At 48.3% G+C, this 20,475-nt stretch overlaps 1 protein-coding gene across 12 annotated transcripts in view; it reads left to right on the top strand.

The window, feature by feature from the left end:
• LOC121600453 (disco-interacting protein 2) overlaps positions 1-18,852 on the top strand; it is a 138,674-nt gene extending 119,822 nt beyond the window's left edge. For 4 of the 12 annotated variants that reach the window (XM_041929057.1, XM_041929047.1, XM_041929051.1 and 1 more), the window contains 14 exons: positions 1,679-2,257; positions 6,217-6,345; positions 6,878-7,892; positions 7,974-8,932; positions 9,013-9,149; positions 9,219-9,774; positions 13,189-13,409; positions 13,522-13,987; positions 14,068-14,158; positions 15,146-15,308; positions 15,373-15,870; positions 15,943-16,179; positions 16,266-16,626; positions 17,518-18,852. In XM_041929057.1, the coding sequence (XP_041784991.1) occupies positions 1,679-2,257; positions 6,217-6,345; positions 6,878-7,892; positions 7,974-8,932; positions 9,013-9,149; positions 9,219-9,774; positions 13,189-13,409; positions 13,522-13,987; positions 14,068-14,158; positions 15,146-15,308; positions 15,373-15,870; positions 15,943-16,179; positions 16,266-16,626; positions 17,518-17,621 (5,516 nt within the window). In that variant the 3' untranslated portion in view covers positions 17,622-18,852. The remainder of the gene's footprint in view (positions 1-1,678; positions 2,258-6,216; positions 6,346-6,877; positions 7,893-7,973; positions 8,933-9,012; positions 9,150-9,218; positions 9,775-13,188; positions 13,410-13,521; positions 13,988-14,067; positions 14,159-15,145; positions 15,309-15,372; positions 15,871-15,942; positions 16,180-16,265; positions 16,627-17,517) is intronic. The other 8 variants (XM_041929055.1, XM_041929052.1, XM_041929056.1 and 5 more) reach the window with 6 other exon arrangements.
• Positions 18,853-20,475: the final 1,623 nt, after the last annotated feature.

Here is a 20,475-nt window from a genome sequence, read left to right as displayed (position 1 = left end):
CCACCAACCCTTTTACGTAGCGCAAGACATCTCCCTCTCCCCGAAACGCTTAATTTACTCGTTTACGTACCGCCCTTTCGACACCTGGCCCTCTTACAGGTGTACAGAGATCGAGCTTTTACTGCGTAGTGTGTCATATTGTGCCTCATCCGATCACTCTCATAACGGAGCCGCACATCTCGCACAGCCATCCCGTTAGTGATCCTATTGGGATCTTCGGCGCACCCGTTCTTTTCCTAAATTTATGCCATGGATTCCCGTTCATTTAGGCTTGCGCCCCTTTTTTTAGGCACCTCTTTCTCCCCCTGCTCCCGATCTAGGCACAGACACAGAAAAAACTAATCGAAAAGTTAGTGAGTGAGAAATGTGTTTCGGAATGATCCATTCCGCCATCTCTCCGCCGTGCTAACGAGTTTCTCAACGGACCCGTTTTTGCTTCATCTTTCGAGTGAGGGTTTTAGTTCCGTTTATGACTCCAGGGCGCCTGTTTACCCTCTTCCCGGCTTGTTGGGTTCGGTACGACGACGGCATTTTACGTTGTTTGTTTGCCTCGCTACGCCCTTTTTTCTGTAGTTAGCGAGATGAGATGAGCGAACCCACAAGACGACCCCTGGCGGTAATTGCTACCCTAAGGAACTTGAAAAGCAGAGATGATCCTCTCACCGCCAGTTCGCTTGATTTGGGTTTAGGGCCTCAAGATATCCAGAGTTGGAGTATCCTTGAGAAAAGAGCTGTCCCTTATTCTGGGAAGCAATCTGCTCGAAGGTGTATCCTACCGCGAATTCTTCAACTAGCAAAATGCCCCTTTTCAGCGTTCCCATAGCATCAAGATTTCGCTTAACTTTTTACACACTGTAGCACTGCCTTCCAGCTTTAACGCATAAATCATTAGCACTAATAGTGACCATGTATGGCGCGGCCCGAGTTATGTCTCCACATTCATTCCACTTCCAACCGCGTAGGTTTCATTGGCACATAACTTCGATTGATTGATGCGACTCATTTGCCTACCTCTCGTGCAGCGCAGGCAGATGGCGCTAGCAGTTTTAGAATAAATTTACATAACATGCTAATATTACTGTGGCTCCGGTTTTATTCTGTTTTTTATTATTTTTAATCGTGTAGTGTGCCGGTGACAGATGTTGTAGAGAGCATGGTTCTAGCTGAATATGTTAACAAGTTGTTGTTTTTTTTAGTTGAACACAGTTTGTGTAGTTAATTGAAGCAATTTTGACAATATTTATTTATTACAGAACATGTATTATTTCCTTCATTTTCGTAATTCTAACGTGTGTTTTGTTTCTTTTTTACATTTTCTTTTATGTCTTTCTCTTGGTTTATACAAACAACTTTGTATCATGCATGCCACTGTGTATGTGTGTGTCCAAATACTGTCCACTGTGTGTGTGTGTGTTGTGTTTTGTCCATAAAAAAATATGCGCCAAACGCCAAACTACCTCTACCGCACCGCATTGTGTGTCGTACACATCTTACACGCACCACTCACCATTCACTGCGACGACGACGACAACATCATCACGGCCCTCTATATATCTTGGCCACGCGATTGCACCCACCCATACTCATAACACACTGTGTTGTTTTCTGCACACTCTGCTTTCTCCTGCCCGCTTCCGTTTGGGGGTCTTGTGGCTGTCGACGCACAACACAAAATTAGCAACGGGACGGCCCGATGTGCTGCAGCCGGAAGAGCTGCTCCAGCAGCGGCCACCAATCACGGCACCCGCGTCCGGCATTCCGGTGCACCAGCAGCAGTATTTGCTGCGCCAGCGACAACACGCGCTGCTCTCCACAACCACCTCATCCGGCTCCACCTCCTCCGGGGGTGGTGGTGGTCGGGAGCTGCCGCTGCTGCTGGGCCCAGACAAGGAGCAGCAACGCTGCGCGCCAACCGCTACCAGTGTGCCATCGTTGGGTGGCGCCCAACAGCCTCCACCCGGCCTGTACTCGACGGCGCTGGTAGCGGCGGCCGCCGATGCACTGTTCAAAGCGATGCGCATCTCCCCGCAGCCGCCGGTGGAGCAGCCGGCTGTGATAATGCGCCCAAAGGTGTACACGGAACCGGTAGCAACGGTCCTTCAGCAGCAGCAGCAGCAGCAGCCGCAGCACGCCGAGCTGGATCGGACAAGTAATAATCCTGCCGCTGCCACCGCCGCCGCCGGTGGTGGGGCGGCCGATGGCAAGAATAGTAGAAATAATAGAAGAATTGGACGGCACGAGAGTCGCTACACCAGTGGTAAATTATTGCACCCGAATTTCGTTTGTTGTTACCTTTTTTTTGTTACCTTTTATGCACCCCACCGGTCCCACGTGTTTCCTTTTTAAATTTTCTTTTTATTTGTGTGTGTTTGTGGTTTCCTATTATTTTTTTCCCCTAAACCGTACCGTACCATTTTTCTATTCTATTTTTCTACTCTTCTTACTCTGTTCTACTAACCAAGTATCCCTTACACTAATTGAACATTATATTCGTGTGTAGCATTTTAGTAACACCCCTTGTAACGTTGTAAGAAACAAGAGAGATGTCCCTTAATTTACACAGGCCTGTGTTGAACCTAGTTTCGACAGTGAAATGAAGCGCTGTGCGTTATACAGGGTTTACCGAAGCGTTTTTGCGATGTGAGTTTTCGTACATTTGTTGTTAACGAAACAAATTTTGACAATTGATCTGCATTTTAACTGGCCCCAAATAGTTTTTTATCAATTCAATCGGATTTAGGACACCTTTGGCTTTGGTGTTGTCCTATGTATTCAACATTAGTTTAAACACTTTTTGTATATTTTGTATTCAAAAAATGGAGTAAAAGTTAAACTTTATTGCTCTGTACCAGTGCTGCCAAATGCCACTGTTTCAGTCACCAACACTCATCACTTAAACGATGCTCAAATCAGCTCACGTACCTAACTACGATAATCAGAGGTAAGACTCAAACAGTTGGTGACATTTTATTGAGCATCCATCTCTTGGTCACTCACTTGGTCACGACATTTTTTGTCGATGATAATCACAATATTCTTGGAATATACTTGACGTGTGAAAAATGAAAAAAAAAAATACTCCTCGACCAAGTTACTGACCAATATTTGGTTGCACAAAATGTGGCCAAGCATGTGATGGTTGCAACAACTATTTGAGTCTCCCCTCTGATCATCACAGACGAACTGGTGACGCTGACAATATGTTGTTTTAATCGGAATTTGGAAACATATCCGTGACGTTTTACAGAACTGATCACAGTAAAAAAAAGTCATGAAAAAATGACTGACCAAGCGTTGAATGCTAATATGTTACCAAGCATGTACTGGACACCCCAACTGTTTGAGCATCACCTCTGATTATCACAATTCAGTACGTGACGCTGACATGGATTTTGTTTCAGTCAGAATGTTTTATGACGTTGCCAGTGACATTTTTCAGTACTGATTGAAACAGTACAGATATGATGTTGGAATCAACATTCATCTCTTGAATGTAGCTCACACCGCAAATTAACTCGGTAAACCCTGTACAGTGTAATTCGAGGTGCATATGCCTACAAGGTGTGATCTATAATTTTAATTTCTCGCTCGATAGGTAGCGCATACACAGCCACTCAATAACCTCCCTTTTAGGCCAATGGCTTAAACGGGTACTCCTTTTCATAGAAGCCCGAGAGCCACCCGTACAACCGTACCCGTGAAAGATGTCCGAGGGCGTTGCACAAGAGCCGGGTAACATCGTTAACGATGTGCTTTATATTTGTAGCTCCTTAGTCTTAGCCACATGTTTTGAGTTGTTCGTTCGATCGATCGATTCATGCGTGGTGTTACGTCGAATGGCGTGTGGTTGACTTCGGTCATAAAAAACAGTGCCCGTTTGCAACAACACGAATTGATTTGAATGGTTAGCCAAACGTACGTCTTTCGCAAAAGTAGTCGACACGGTATGGAAAATTCCCAGCCAAGAGAGTGGTAGTAGTAGTAGCAGCAGTAGCACCAACACCTTTTGATGTACATCAAAATGGCGTGCCGAGTGAGTGTGTTCTCATTTGCTGTTGGGAGGATCTAGTTCCCCCCGCTCAATCAATTATTCGTTAATGAGCTTACAGCAAAACGCTGTAAGCGATTTGATAGAAACTGTTGGTGCGGGAGAAGAAGACGCATGATTGCCGTTTAGTGCATTTTTGTAAATGGTTTAATTCGATTTTGCATGTTACGTATCTTTTTTTTTACTTTCTTCTTCTTCTTCTTTCGTTCAATGAGCCTCAGTAAGCGCATGTCTGGCTGGTTAAGCTGAAAGCTGAAATTAGTGTAGTTTTTGCGCCATTGCTTTTCATCAATATTAGTCGTTTAGCTGTTTCCCATTGAATCTCTTTCTCTGAGAAGTCGTTCAACTCGAACGTGATCGTGTCTAGGGGGTGTGCACCAGGGGGTGCTCAAAGAGACTCTATGCTATAGGTACAACGCGGAATGAACCTCGATCCATTGCCAAGGGGACAAACACCGATGATCGTATGTCAGCGTCAGACGAGTTGATTGATCCTTCGCCCCATCGTCTACGAACTCCTACTACTCCACTAACACACAGCATCACGTCGTCCAGAACCCATCCAAACCTGCCCCTTACCTTGGGTCCGTCGTGTGGTCACATTCGTGCCGTGGTTCGCTCCGGTTACGTGTCCCGTGGATTGATTGACAGGCTGGACCGATCAAGTTCACCAGAGCTCGCGGGATCTCTCGCGATCATGTCGCTCGGTATAATAGCTAGGAGGAACTTGCTGATGATCGAAGCCGATGGTGTAGCAAACACGATAAACGAACGCGATCAGTCGTGGGTGAAGTCACTTGCTCTCGCGGTGGTGGGTACGGTGAAGATTTAGGGTGGTTCCTATCTTAAGATTTTACGGATTTTACAAAACCTACACAAAGTTAGTAGAAGCAAATACTGAGGAACGGATAAATGGAAGTCGGTGCAAGACACAAAAATGAAACAAGATCACATGCGTACCAGCAAGATCAACTGTTTTGTGTGGTACACGTTAAACAGGTTCCGGGGCTAGTATCCCTAATAAGGGGGTTGTAAGCTATTTTTCGGAACAGCAAAGAGACCTTCGGCGAGTTTCAAGTTTAACAGGTGGTGCGCGGTTGACCAGAAGCACCATCGGGTTTCGAGTAGCAGAGTGATTCATTACACAAAGGGTATTTAAAATTAAGGCTGTTGCATTTGCATAAGTCATCTCTCATACATCGATTGATCGAGAGTATCCAAAGAGGACATTACTCATGCTTGGTTGCCCGATTAAAACATCATAAAAACGAGATTGTTACTAGCTGACACGAACGAAGATCTCCAATGCCTACGCGCAAGCATTGGAATTTATTGGAATATTAAAATGAATGGAACCCGATAGAAGCTTTATGATCCTCATTTGTATCTTAACTTCACATTCCGCAGTAAGGTGGTAAGCGCAAAAATCGTTACGTATTCTATGCTCAGACAATTAAAGCCTAACGCACGCACCTACGCATATTCAACTTCTGGCAGATGCGCCCATTAAACAGTATCATCGCCAAAGGTGGTCTTCAACACGACTGCGTTAATAGTCTTGTTAGGTTTCAAATAACCGCCTTGGTAGCAATCATCGGCTGGTCAATCATCATCTCAGCTAGCAAAGGTGGATCGCTACCACCCCACGCAATGTGGCAGACTCCACAGCCAGCCAGTGGACACGAACACGAATGACACGCGACGACGACACCACGGTGTTTGTAGATGGGTTAATGGACCACGGTTGCGACAGCGAACACCCTCTCCATCCTTCAATCTGGCGTCCAAACACGCAAACGATTCATGAAGAGGGCCCTAGCATTAAGATCTCTCGTTAATATTCTTGCAATATCTTTCCCCATTCCAATAACATTCCAATAATAACTCCTCGACCTCCTCGAAGCGATTTCAATGATCAAATGTTTCATTTCTACATCGTTTTTTTTCGTTTTTTCGTTTGCTCTCTCCCTCTTTCTTCTCTCTTCCATTTGTCCCTCGATAATGCTGTGCGTGTGCGCGAATCCGTACCCTCATGTTATCATTATGTTCCACTCCACCCCACCAACATTATCATCACCATCACCAACATGCATCATCATGCGTGCGCTGTGCTTATCATCGGACCCCACACTCACCGAACACAACACCACACAACACGCGTACAACAGAGGTACGCCAGGAAGCGGTACAGCAAGCGCTAGCTGCACTAAAAAATCGCCCCAAACCTAGCTTGCCAATGCCATCCAAACGGAGCTCGGTGCTTAACCGCAGCCCCGAGCGCGATCATGACGATTCAGGTAAATGTTGCCCCAGCAGGGGCAAAAAAAAACCCGGGAAAAAATACATACCCAAACATACCGAACAAATACGTCCCAGAGGCGCATGACTACGCTAATCACAAATCATTTGTTCGTTCGAACATTAACAGAGGACCTTTTGTGTGCGAAAACATGCGTGTGTGTGTGTGTCCACATTCATATGCTTAATTGGCTCCATCCATTTGCACGAAAATTCACGCTTACATTACTGATGCAGTATAATAGTTTTATTTTAATTCCAAAATTTCTTATCCAACACAACGTCCGGTTAGATTCGAACCCTTTGATTAAAACGACCCAACTGCGAGCATCCTATTAGCTTCGATCGATTTTTTTTTTGTTTCTTGTAAAAAAAGTATTTCCCTATACGCCTAAATGTAGACTATTCGAATTAGAAGTTAAATAATTAAAGATCGTTAAATCCGTTCGGCTAAATCCCAAAGCCAAAAACAACCTAACTTCGTCCAACTTGTACTAATTATGCTTTTGTGTCCGGTACCGCTATCCGCAGACTCCAGTACGGAAGACGAATCCATACCGGAGGAAGGTATGCTGGGAGGAAGAATATCGACGCCGGACCGGGACAACTACAATCTGCCCCGTGATCACATACTCACGCGGGAACCGATGAAGCTGCCCTCGGCCCGGGACCACCATCACCATCATCATTCGCAACCCCAGCCACTGCCCCAGCCGCCGCAGCAGAAGCAATCGTCTCAGCACGGTTCTGGCGCGCAGCCACCAACCCACCGACCGCCGCAAACGATCCCAACACAACCGGTGAGCGTGCAGCAGCAGCAGCAGCAGCAGCACGCAACACTGTCGGACACATCGAGCGCCGGTTCGCCGCCGGCCGTGCACCGCTCAAACCACCACCACCAGTACCACCAGAGCAAACCGTCGAGCTACGACATTACCGAGCTGAACGATTTCCAGCTCAGCAGCAGCCAGCAGCAGCGCACGACACCGTACGCCGCGCCGGACATTACGCAGTTCAGCGCGAACACGCGGCGCGGCGCCGACCGGGTGACGCGCTACGTCAACCTGGCGAACCAGGAGCCGGGCGACACGAGCACGGCCGGCCGGTGGAAGGTGTCGGCCAAGATACAGCAGCTGCTGAACACGCTCAAGCGGCCGAAGCGGCGCCCGCTGCCGGAGTTCTACGAGGACAACGACATCGAGCTGGAGATAGCGGCCAACCCGAAGGATCCGAACGCGCCGAAACCGGAGGGCAGCGTGATGACGCCGGTGCACGGCGAGCAGCTGATCGTGCCGTCCGGGTTGCCGCGCACGCTCGAGGCCGCCCTGCAGCGGTACGGTACGAGCTCGTTCAAGGCGCCGATGGCGACCGTGCTCGATCCGAACGGCAAGATGACGACCACGCTCACGTACGGCAAGCTGCTGTCGCGGGCGCAAAAGATTGCGTACGCTCTCTCGACCAAGGTGTTCAGCAAGGGGCCGGAGCAGGTGGCGCTCAAGCCGGGCGACCGAGTCGCGCTCGTCTACCCCAACAGTGACCCACTGAAGTAAGTGTATTGGGAATGGTAACGATTCTCCAGAGAGCGATATGTTTCAATGGGGCGTTTTTTCCGTGTTTTGTTTTCCAGCTTCCTGACCGCCTGGTACGGCTGCATGTTCCGTGGGCTTGTGCCGCTCCCGATCGAGCTGCCCCTGTCGAGTTCGGATTCGCCACCGCAGCAGGTTGGCTTTCTGCTCAGCTCGTGCGGCGTGCACGTGGCGCTCACGTCGGAGGCGTGCCTGAAGGGGCTGCCGAAATCATCCACCGGCGAGGTGGCCAAGCTGAAGGGCTGGCCCCGGCTGCACTGGTTCGTGACGGAGCACCTGCCGAAGGTGCCGAAAGACTTCAACACCAACAACAACCGCATCAGCGAAGACTCGAGCGCGTACATCGAGTACACGACGGACAAGGAGGGTAGCGTTATGGGCGTTACCGTAACGCGCCAGGCCATGATTAACCACTGCCGGGCGCTCACGATGGCCTGCCACTACACGGAGGGTGAAACGATCGTGTGTGTGCTGGATTTCAAGCGCGAGGTTGGCCTCTGGCACAGCATTCTCACGTCCGTGCTGAACGGGATGCACGTGCTGTTCATCCCGTACGCGCTGATGAAGCTGCGCCCGTCCTCGTGGATGCAGCTGATCACCAAGTACCGGGCGTCCTGCTGTCTGGTGAAGAGCCGTGACCTCCACTGGGGTCTGCTGGCGACGAAAGACCACAAGGAGATTTCGCTGTCCTCGCTGCGCATGCTGCTGGTGGCGGACGGTGCCAACCCGTGGTCCCTGTCCAGCTGCGACCAGTTCCTGAGCGTGTTCCAGTCGAAGGGGCTGCGCCCGGATGCGATCTGTCCGTGCGCCAGCAGCTCGGAAGTGTTTACCGTGTCGCTGCGACGGCCGGGCCGATCGGCGGCCGGCGGGTACAATCAGTCGGCCACGGGACGGGGCGTTCTGTCGATGTCCGCCTTGTCGCACGGTGTGGTACGGGTCGATAGTGAAGATTCGCTCACGTCGCTTACGCTGCAGGACTGTGGTCAGGTTATGCCGAGTGGTATGTGTTTTCCATTTGCATTATTAGGATCTGATGCGATCAGAGAGTTTGAATTGTTTGATTTTCCTATCATTTTTCAGCTACAATGGTTGTGGTCAGCGCCGATGGTCCACCAGTGCTGTGCAAAACGGATCAAGTTGGCGAGATTTGCGTCACGTCTGGTTCGAGCGGTACGGCCTACTATGGTTTGGAAGGAATGACAAATTCTTCCTTCAAGGTACGCTAACTTTGCGCTTAACATCCTTGAATGCCGCGCCTAATGACACCGTATTTTTAAACACGCCAGGTTCAGCCACTGCTGGAAGCGCCCACCACCAAGGACGGCGAAACGATCCCGGGCAAACCGATCGGCGACGAGGTGTACGTGCGCAGCGGTTTGCTCGGCTTTCTCGGCCCGGGCGGGCTCGTGTTTGTCTGTGGCTCGCGCGACGGCCTGATGACGGTGACGGGGCGCAAGCACAACTCGGACGACATCATCGCGACGGTGCTGGCCGTCGAGCCGATGCGCTTCATCTACCGCGGCCGGATCGCGGTGTTCAGCATCAAGGTGCTGCGCGACGAGCGCGTGTGCGTGATTGCGGAGCAGCGGCCCGACTGCTCGGAGGAAGAATCGTTCCAGTGGATGTCGCGGGTGCTGCAGGCGGTCGATTCGATCCACCAGGTCGGCATCTACTGTCTGGCGCTGGTGCCGCCGAACCATCTGCCCAAGACGCCGCTCGGCGGCATCCATCTGACCGAGGCGCGGCGCCGCTTCCTCGAGGGTTCGCTTCACCCGGCGAATGTGCTCATGTGCCCGCACACGTGCGTCACCAATCTTCCAAAACCACGCGAAATTCACCACGGTACGTATACCGAACAGCCCCCCAGCCAGCACTTCCCTCGTCGGCCCTCGGAATCGAAACATTGCGGAATGTTACATTGCGGGTTTTTCGTAGTCGTCGTCACTCCCCTCTTCTTATCAGCACCATTCAATTTTGAATATCGCATCTTGTGTGTATTTGTATGTGTGTTTATGTGTGTGTATGTGTGTGGCATCGATATTAGTGATGGGTAATCCGAAGTGGATTCGTGGATCAACTCCGACTCTGGTGTGCAAAATATGAATCCGACTCCGGATCATAACCGGATTTGACTCCGGATCATAACCGGATTTGACTCCGGATCAGTTCGGATCAGTTCGGTTCAGTCCGGATCAGTTTGGATCAATTCGGAACAGTCCGGATTCGACTCCGGATCAGTCAGGATTCGACTCCGGATCAGCCCGGTTCAGTTCGGATCAATTCGGATCAATTCGGATCAATTCGGATCAATTCGGATCAATTCGGATCAATTCGGATCAGTCCGGATCGGTCCAGATCAGTGCGGATCATAACCGGATTCGACTCCGGATCAGTCCGGATTAGTTCGGATCAGTTCGGATCAATTCGGATACTTCTGGATCGGTTCGGAACAGTCTGGATTCGACTCCGGATCAGTCAGGATTCGACTCCTTATCAACTCCTTATCAACAATCCGGATCAGTTCGGATCAGTTCGGATCAATTCGGATCAATTCGGATCAATTCGGATCAATTCGGATCAATCTGGATCAGTCTGGATTGGTCCAGATCAGTCCGGATCATAACCAGATTCGACTCCGAATCAGTTCGGATCAATTCGGATCAATTCGGATCAATCTGGATCTGTCTGGATCAGTCTGGATCAGTCCGAATCATAAGCAGTTTCGATACCGGATCAGTCCCGATCAATTCGGAACAATCTGGATCAGTGCGGATTAATCCGGATCTGTTCGGATTAGTCCAGATCAGTCCGGATCGTAACCGGATTCGACTCTGGATCAATTCGGATCAATCTGGATTAGTTCGGATCAGTTCGGATCAGTCTGGATTAGTTCGAATTAGTCTGGATCAGTCTGGATCATAACCGGATTCGACTCTGGATCAGTCGGGATCAGTTCAGATCAATCTGGATCAATCCGGATCAGTCTGGATGAGTCTGGATGAGTCCGAACGAGTCCGGTAGAGTTCGGTAGAGTGCGGTAGAGTCCAGTGGAGTCCGAACAAGTCCGAGCGAGTATTTTGAGCGATAGAGTCGATCCAACTCCGGAAAAAATGGTATTTACCCATCACTAATCGATATACCCTAATCGAACTGAATCGATTATAGTAACTGTTCTTGCATAGAGCTAGCTCCTCGTCTTCACCATCGAAACGAGCCTGTATGTTTGATGTGTGTTTGTGTGTGTCTGTGTGCTTGAAACGATAACTGGACAACACCATTACACACTCTCCCGCTCGCCATGCTTTTACTGTATCACCTCCAGCAATATGCAAACGACATCCAAGACACGTTTCTAGAGCACAAACCACTTCACAATGTACCAGCTGCTGCATCACAATTAATTTAAACGTATAACAATTGCATGACGGAGAACATATTTTAATATTAACGCGAGCGATACCGTACTGCGGAGGCTAATTCCTCAAAAAAAAAAATATTCAAGTATGTTTCAAAGGGTAAAGGGTATTTGTACTTTACAACATTTTAGCTATTTAATTGCACCAACACTCTAATAACAAAACCAAATCACAATTAATTCGGTGGCGGAACCACAACATCGCTAGAGACGTGTGCATGATCATTTAGACTGTCGCTAGAATCTGTAGAAAAACTCTCGCGTGTGCGTGTGTGTTAGTTTCATTCCCGAAAGGCGTGGGAGTCTGAAGTCACTCTTTTCCCTTTCCCTTCAAATCATCTGTGTGTCCACACACGTGTCACTTGTCACTGCGCAAAGATCACATTTTCGGTGGCTCCTCCGGCATATTCGAAAGAGAAATTAAACCAACCGAACCAATTGTCCACCTTTCCACACCCCGTCATCATCAACACCTGCATCAACCTCCGTTTTTGGCCGTTTTTTTCTTAATTTCAAATTACCGAAGCCCTTCTTGTTTTCGACCATCCTCCCACCTCACACTCCCTTGTTGCGAATGCTTTTCTCTCCAGCCCCCTTTCCCCACCCCAATCCCCTCTTTTCCAGAAACAAATTGGCGTGTGTACTGGTTTTTTTTCTTTCTCACAACAATCCGCGTTGATTGTGTGTGTGTGTGATGTGGTGTGTGCCATTGATTTCCTATAGTTTTTCATTTTCTCAAAATTAATATCATTTTCTCTCTCTCTTTCTTCTCTCTCTCTCTATATATTAATTTTCTTTTCCAAAATGCTGCTCTCTCCTCACCAAACCAAACAAAAAAACAAACAAACAAAAAACTAATTCATTCAAACAATCGCGCCTAAAACCGCCTAACAATTGCAATGAAATCATCAAATAATATTACTCTACTAATATCCCCCACAACAACAACAACAACAACAACATAAAATTGTGGTATGGGGTTGGCAAATGCTGTGCAAAACTACTACTAAAAAAACAATTGCACGTGGTATTCTGTTTTTGTATTGGAAAACATTTGTGGTGTTTCGGTTTGTTTTAACGGCTGACCTCTGGATGGAACTAATAATAACAACCGCTCTGGTTTGGGGTTTAATTACGATTGTTTTTTTTTTCATCGGCTTATCGGCTACAATGTGTCGATTGGACTCTGGCATCTTATCGTGTGGTGTGTGTGTGTGTGTGATACACAATAATCCTAACTCTTCACCGATCATCATCATCAACAACATCATCTCCTTACTGTCGTACACATCACAAAACAAAACGCTTTTCACACTTCTCACATGTACATATTACATTTATTCACACACACATTGTACACTGTTTTGTGTATAATTTAAAACTACTACACTGTTGTTGGACGTTTGTTTTGTTTTCTTTTTTTTTTAATGCGGAATATATTATGTATTTTGCTCACCACACATAATTTACAACTTCACTATTTATGGTGTCGCTGCTACACGCCACACGATCATAATCGTTTTGTTATTTCAAACAAATTGCGCACACAAACACAAACCATTCCGCATTTTGTTTGTTTTGCCTACACACTGAACACACTTGCGTCGCTCTTCTGCCTCTGTATGTGTCTTGTGGACATGTTTTTTTTGTTTGTGCGTCGCGTACGACAACGCTTTTGCGCGCTTGACACGCGCCGACTTGATGATGGGCTCGTTTGACCTCACCCAAAAAAAAAAAAAACGATCACATTCTGTGCAAACTACGAAAACCCACCCACCGAAAAACAAACAACCCCCCCCCCCTCCGCCCTCCCCTCCCCTATTTGCATACACTAAAATCAGGCTCTATCCAACAACTTCAAATTTCCGGAACGTCATCCTCATCGTCCGCCACGAACCTTGGCGGTGTGGCTGGAATCGGCACCGGCACCGGTACGGGCACCACCGGTACAGATGCCTCCGTTGGCCCTGCTTCGGTAATGGTCGGCAATCTGGTGCAGGGCAATCGGCTTGCCTCTGCCCAGGGCCGCGATATCGGTTTGGCCGACGATAACGAACGTAAGGTAGGTGTGCCATCGCGATCTCGCCCTCTCGGCGGTCCCGCTCTCGCAATTGTGTTGTGCCCATTGTTCTTACTCCTTTTTTGCTCTCTCTTTCTCTGTACCGTGTAAACAGCATCAGCTAATTACGGGTGTGCTGCGATGGCGCGCAAACTCATCGCCCGATCACGTCCTGTACACGTTGCTCAATGCGAAGGGTGCGGTCGCGAAAACGCTCACCTGCTCAGAGCTGCACAAGCGGGCGGAAAAGATAGCCGCCCTGCTGCAGGAGCGGGGCAAGGTGAACCCGGGCGATCACGTCGCGCTCATCTTCCCGCCCGGGCTCGATCTGATCTGCGCGTTCTACGGGTGTTTGTATTTGGGCGCCGTGCCAGTCACCATACGGCCGCCGCACCCGCAGAATCTCATCACCACGCTGCCGACCGTGCGCATGATCGTGGACGTGTCGAAGAGCGGCATCATCCTGTCGATCCAGAGCATCATCAAGCTGCTGAAATCGCGCGAGGCGGCCACCTCGATCGATCCGAAGAGCTGGCCGACCATCCTGGACATCGAGGACAACCCGAAACGGAAGCTGGCCGGTAAGGAAGGATAGCTCTCTAGAGCGGACGGGGAAGGTGTGGAGCATTTGCTGTAACTATTTGTATTCCCTTTTTTGCAGCCATCGCCAACAGTACGCTGGATTCGACGGCCTATCTTGACTTCAGTGTGTCCACCTGTGGCCGGCTGAGTGGCGTTATCATCACGCATCGGTAAGTTTGTCGTGTGGCAAGCTTCGCTCATTTCGAAACACCTTGTAAGGGAAATTTGCCAATTGTTGCACACATTGAAGGGAACAGCTAACATATTTCATTTGTTTGAGATGGATAAAGTCACAATCAGTGCTGCAAAATGTCATGAGCATCACGAGAAATTCGCCCACAAAACCAACGAACATATCCATGGTAGCTTGATGCTCATTACTGATACTCAATGCAAGTGCGTCCGGACGCGACGTGCGAGTGATGCTCTGACTCTGACTCTGACAAGTTAAGCTTAATGCCGTCACAAGCATAATCATGACTTTTTCTGCCTTTGAACAGTGCTTCCAAATGCCACTGTTTCAGTCACCACTTATGACTGAAACGATGCTCAAATCAGCTCACTTACACAACTGCGATGATCAGAGGTGAGACTCAAACAGTTGGTGGACCAATCACATGCTTGGTGACATTTTGTTTAGCACGCTCAACTCTTGATCCCTGACTTATTCATGACTTATTCAAGGTTTACCTTGAAATTCGTCCTAAGTTTTCACCACAAAATTTGTTGGAGTAGAGCTTCTGCATCATGTTGCTCCAGAACATTTAGATGGGAGTCAGCTAGGATTTTTGTACTATTTCACTGTTATTACCAAGTACTATTTCACTGTTTGTCCTGGTTGCATCGACCTCCCGGCCAATCGAACACAGCTTTTGCAGCGACTTTTCCCTCGGTCTTCATTTTCAGCTTCCTATAGAACCTCAAGCTGCTCAGGGACGTCAGTCATTATGAACTGGGCTTTGCTTTCGGTGCTCTGATTCTGTTCTGATAAATCCACGAAAAATTGATAATTTTTGTCTTTAGTTGCCATCTATTGCCAACGATAGAATGTGCTCTTTAGTTGGCACGTTTCTCATTTTAATAAAAAAATGCGACAGAAATACTCAATTACCCAACAATAATGACATGAAAATGTCCAACGTTTCACTCCCCCACAGATCCCTGTCGAGTCTCTGTGCCAGCCTGAAGCTTGCCTGCGAGCTGTACCCTAGTCGCCATGTAGCACTCTGTCTTGATCCGTACTGTGGCCTTGGCTTCTCCATGTGGACGCTGATCAGCGTGTACAGTGGTCACCACTCGATACTGATCGCACCGTACGAGGTAAGCAAATCGATGCCCCCACTACTTCACAATTTTCTTATCAAACTCTTCTAACCATTCCCAGGTGGAAGCCAATCCTAGTCTCTGGCTGAGCACGCTGTCCCAGTACCGGGTGCGCGATACGTTCTGCTCGTACGGCGTGATCGAGCTGTGCACGAAGGCGCTCAGCAACTCGATCCAGGCGCTGAAGCAGCGCAACATCAACCTTGGCTGCGTGCGGACGTGCGTGGTCGTGGCGGAGGAGCGACCGCGCGTCCAGCTGACGCAGCAGTTCTGCAAGCTGTTCCAGGCGCTCGGGCTGAACACGCGCTGCGTCTCGACCTCGTTCGGGTGCCGGGTCAATCCGGCCATCTGCGTGCAGGGTGCCAGCTCGGCCGAGAGTGCGCAGGTGTACGTGGATCTGCGGGCGCTGCGCAACAACCGGGTGGCGCTGGTCGAGCGCGGTGCACCGAACTCGCTCTGCCTGGTCGAGTCGGGCAAGCTGCTGCCGGGCGTGAAGGTGATCATCGCCAACCCGGACTCGAAGGGCCAGTGTGGCGATTCGCATCTCGGGGAGATTTGGGTAGGTTCGCTTGTTTGTTTCTGTGCCGTCACAGCTGGCTAATACGGTCATCGATTTCGTTTCGCAACCCAGGTCCAATCGCCGCACAACTCGAACGGCTACTTTACGATCTACGGCGACGAAACGGACTATAACGACCATTTCAACGCCAAGCTGGTGACGGGCTGCTCGACCAACGATACGTGGGCCCGCACCGGCTACCTCGGGTTCCTGCGGCGCACCGAGTGCTCCCAGGCCGGCTCGATACTGGACGAAACCACACCGAGCATAGCTAGTCGCGATTCGGATACCGAATCAATCCATTCCCAGGTGAGAGACGGGCGCTCCCATTGAGCAATCCCTGTTAAAGATCGCTTCTCAAAATCATCGCCTGTACGCTCATCTTCTCGCAACAGGGTCACAACACGCTCAACTCAACGACAAGCTCCAACGCGGGCGGCAATACAGTGGCCACGGCTGGTGGGGTGGCGGGCAACGAGCAGGAGCTGCACGATGCCGTCTACGTGGTCGGTGCGCTCGACGAGGTGATTACGCTGCGCGGCATGAACTACCATCCGATCGACATTGAGAATTCGGTGCTGCGCTGCCACAAGAAGATTGCCGAGTGTGCCGTCTTCACCTGGACCAACCTGCTGGTCGTGGTGGTCGAGCTGGATGGCAACGAGTCGGAAGCGCTCGATCTGGTACCGCTCGTGACGAACACCGTGCTCGAGGAGCATCAGCTGATTGTGGGTGTCGTCGTTGTCGTCGATCCCGGTACGTATAATGCACTGGATTAGTGGTGGGAGCTCGGAATCGGACCTACTCGATTTTGATTCCGTGTTCGGAATCAATTCCGGAGCCGATTCCGATGATGGAATCAATTCCAATTCCGGAGTCGATTCCGGAGCCGATTCTGGAGCCGAATCCGTAGTCGAATCCAAAGTTGAATCCGGAGTCGATTCCAGAGTCGATTCCGGAGTCGATTCCGGGGTCGATTCAGGAGCCGATTCCGGAGCCGATTCCAAAACCAATTCCGTAGCCGATGCTGGAATCGATTCCGGAGTCGACTTTGGAGTCGAATCCGGATTCGAATCCGGAGTCGATTCCTTAGCCGATTTTAAAGTCAATTCCAGAAGCGATTCCGGACACGGATTTGGCTTCGGTATCGGAACCGACCTGGGAATCGCAATTTGCTCCGGTAACGGAATCAGGTTTGACTTCACAAAAGGAATTAGCTCTGGAATGAGAATCAGTTCTTGAATTTAAATACGAAGTTTCAGAAGCGAAATCAGTCCGGAAATCTCCATGATGATGGATCGTTTACTAGTAAATTTTCCTTCTGATTTCGGAGCCGATTTCGATCCCGGAACCAATACCGGAGCCGATTGCGGAACCAATTCCAGAGCCGATTCCGGAGTTGATTCCGTTTCTGGAGCTGATTCCGGAATCGAATTCCGAAAACTGATTCCGGACCTACTGAATCGTTTCCACGCAATCGGAATCGTTTCCAGAAAACTGCGGAACAGGAAACGTTGGAATCGATTCTGACGAAAACTTCATTTTTTCCATCACTACAACGGATGCCTTTTTTGTTGTTGTTGTACCGAAAAAAAGAATATAAATGAATGAATTTGCTCTCTAACTTTGCTTTTCTTTTTGTTGCAGGCGTTGTACCGATCAACAGCCGCGGTGAGAAGCAGCGGATGCATCTGCGCGATGGTTTCCTCGCCGATCAGCTCGACCCGATCTACGTTGCGTACAACATGTAAGCGCTGCGCTGGCCCGTGAAGAGCCGCCGCGGGACGTTGTTGCAGATTGAAAAATGGAAGCAAAACGTATGTGGTTGTGTGGTGTGTCAGTGCAATCAATGCAGAATGCAGAAAGCAAAAGAAAAAACCAAACTGCCTCGGACGACGGGCTGCCACCACCGCCACCACCACCACCACCAACCAAGTGCGAGTAAAGCCGTGCTGGAATGTATACAATACAGTGTGTCGTGTTCAGGGACAATTTCTTTGCGGTACGATCTATATATATACATACATATATATATTGAGCGCTTTTGCTAGGCGATGATAGGTGGCGTGGTGCCTCCAATAAATTATAAAACACGTAACGGCAACAGAAGCACAATAGCAGAGAAGCACAGCAAAAAAAAACGTCATATTTGCTCACAATTAATATACAAGTCGATTTAGCGCAGTGAGCAGTGAGAAAGATGAAAAACGGAGCGCTTAGAGAGTAGTAGTAGCCTGCCTGCGCAGATGAAGAAATAGTAATCTTGTTTAGTAATCAAATGATTCAAGGACGCGCGCGCGCGCCTATAATCGATAAAAGCGCCACACTGTCTTCAGTTGATTGCAATGAAGCAAGCTAGAGACACGCACCTTCCTCCCCCCAACCCTATTCAATCGATTACTGCCAACAAGGGGGGGACTGCTCTACTCTCGAGCCCGATGGTAGAGTGTTTAGTGTGCGCGAGGCGCATCGTAGTAGCTCGGTACGAGAAGCATGCAAGCAGCAAACGAAATGTACAGTTTCGCTAATGCAACAATGCACACAGGAGCGAGCGTAGTGTAGTAGGCACTGGGCGACTCATGTACCACAGCAGGCAGCACTGTTATGTTTTCATCTCCCCCCCTTTTCCCAGTTTTGCCAACACCGCGCCGCTCCTTCTTCTTCACAGCCATTCACAGTCTCGTAGTGTTGTGTAGTTAATTTTCTTCTAGTACGAAATATCTACCGTAATGTTGTTTGTGATTATGAAAAGAGAAAGAAAGGGAAAGAGAGAGAGAGAGAGAGAGAGAGAGAAAGTACATCGTGTGATTGGTTTTACGTCTGTCCTCTGTCCCTGTGTAAGGTGAAATGTAGCAGTAATCGTGTTGGAATAATTATTACGAATCGTATGAAAATGTAATCGGCAATCGGAAACGCATAGTAAGGTTTTGACGCTTTCGTGTCCATTCTTCTGTACATACCACCATTTATAAGCATTAATGACAAAACAAGAGAGGGCTGCAAAAGGGGGCATACACATCAACATAAACCATCCTTGTTCTACTTCGCATAAAAAAAACCCACACACATTAAAGAAAAAGGGACAATGAGAGCGCATTGAGTAGGCGACGACGGAGGTAAAACGTTTGTTGGCAGCGAAGTTAGTCCGAGCTACTACATACTACTACTACATAGTACTACAACCCTTCTTAACACTCTCCCTTTCTTTCTCTCTCTCTCTCTCTCTAAGTCATTTGGTTGTAATGCGCCATGGCAGACTCTCGATGATGTGAACGACTCTATATAAATGCGAGCATATACATTTAAATATATTATTGTACGTCCCAATACAGACCCCCCCCCCCTCCCAAACTCTCGTCCCTCTTAGAGTGTGTGTGTGTATACTTATTAGTGCGGCAGCCGCAGCGAAGGACAAACAATAAAAAAACAAAAAGATAGCAGGTAGGAAGTGTTCTGTTGGGTTTTCAGTAACAGTAATAGCCACAGCGCGCCGCCCTGGTGATGTAAGCGTGTGCCAGCAGCAGCGTGCGTTTTCTTTCGACTGTATTCAACCCTTCCTTCCAGACCCCCTCCCCCCCCCCCTCTCCCCCAAGAAAAACTGTGTAGATTTAGAGCGCGTTTCTTCTTCGGTAGGTTTACAATTACTGCTACTACCTATTACTACTACTACGACTACTATTACTACTATTACTACTACTACTACTACTTCCGTTTTTTTGTGATTATTAAGGTATAGTGAAAAATGAAGAAAGGAAACAGGAAGGTATAGAATTATCTGTGTATAAGGTGAATTTAAGTAAGCGAAAGAAAAACAAACAAGCAAACAAGTCAGTTTAAAGAAAAATACACGAAACTCTCCTTTTCTCTCTGTAATCTGTTCGTTGTGTGTATTATTTTGTGGCTCTCTCCATAGAAAGCGTTTTGCAGTGGAGTTTTGTATGTGTGATCGGTGTGTGTGTATGTATGCTGCCCATTTTTTGGAATGCTAGTGGAATATTCCGAAGTTTTCGTCCACCATTTGACCCATAGTTCGCCTTTGGAAATAGTCTTACAGGAATCTTATAGGCTTACCTTCATTACTAGATGACTCTTAGTGTAATTGTGTTGAAACTTTTATTATTATTTTGCTTGGTAAATTTCTAAGTTTGCCTTAATATTTAAGCATTATAAAAAAATGCATTTACAATTTACATGACGTAAATACTTATTTTTATAGTTTCAGAATCCTTTTTAGTCAATATCTTGTTGGACATTATTCTTTGCAAGGATTCTTGTTGGTTTTCCGCATTAGTACATCTTTTTTAGTACATCTTGCTTTCTCCATCAAGTACTAAGTACTCAAAAAAAAAGTAAAAATATTAAACTTTTATAGCATATTCAGTTAGAAAACACTCTGGAGGGGGTGGAGAAGAGTAGGAAGGGTGGGTTAGAAAATCTTTTCTCAATTTACACACATACGCACACGTACACACACGCACACACGTACACACACACACATACACACACACACACACACACACACGTACACACACACACACGCAAAAATAATAAATTGACGACGATCGTTGGAATAGTGGAAAAAAGAAAAAACCGCAGGACCTGTTC

Source organism: Anopheles merus, chromosome 3L (assembly GCF_017562075.2).
Source record: "Anopheles merus strain MAF chromosome 3L, AmerM5.1, whole genome shotgun sequence".
NCBI lineage: Eukaryota > Metazoa > Arthropoda > Insecta > Diptera > Culicidae > Anopheles > Anopheles merus.
This window is presented reverse-complemented; position numbering and strand designations above follow the sequence as displayed.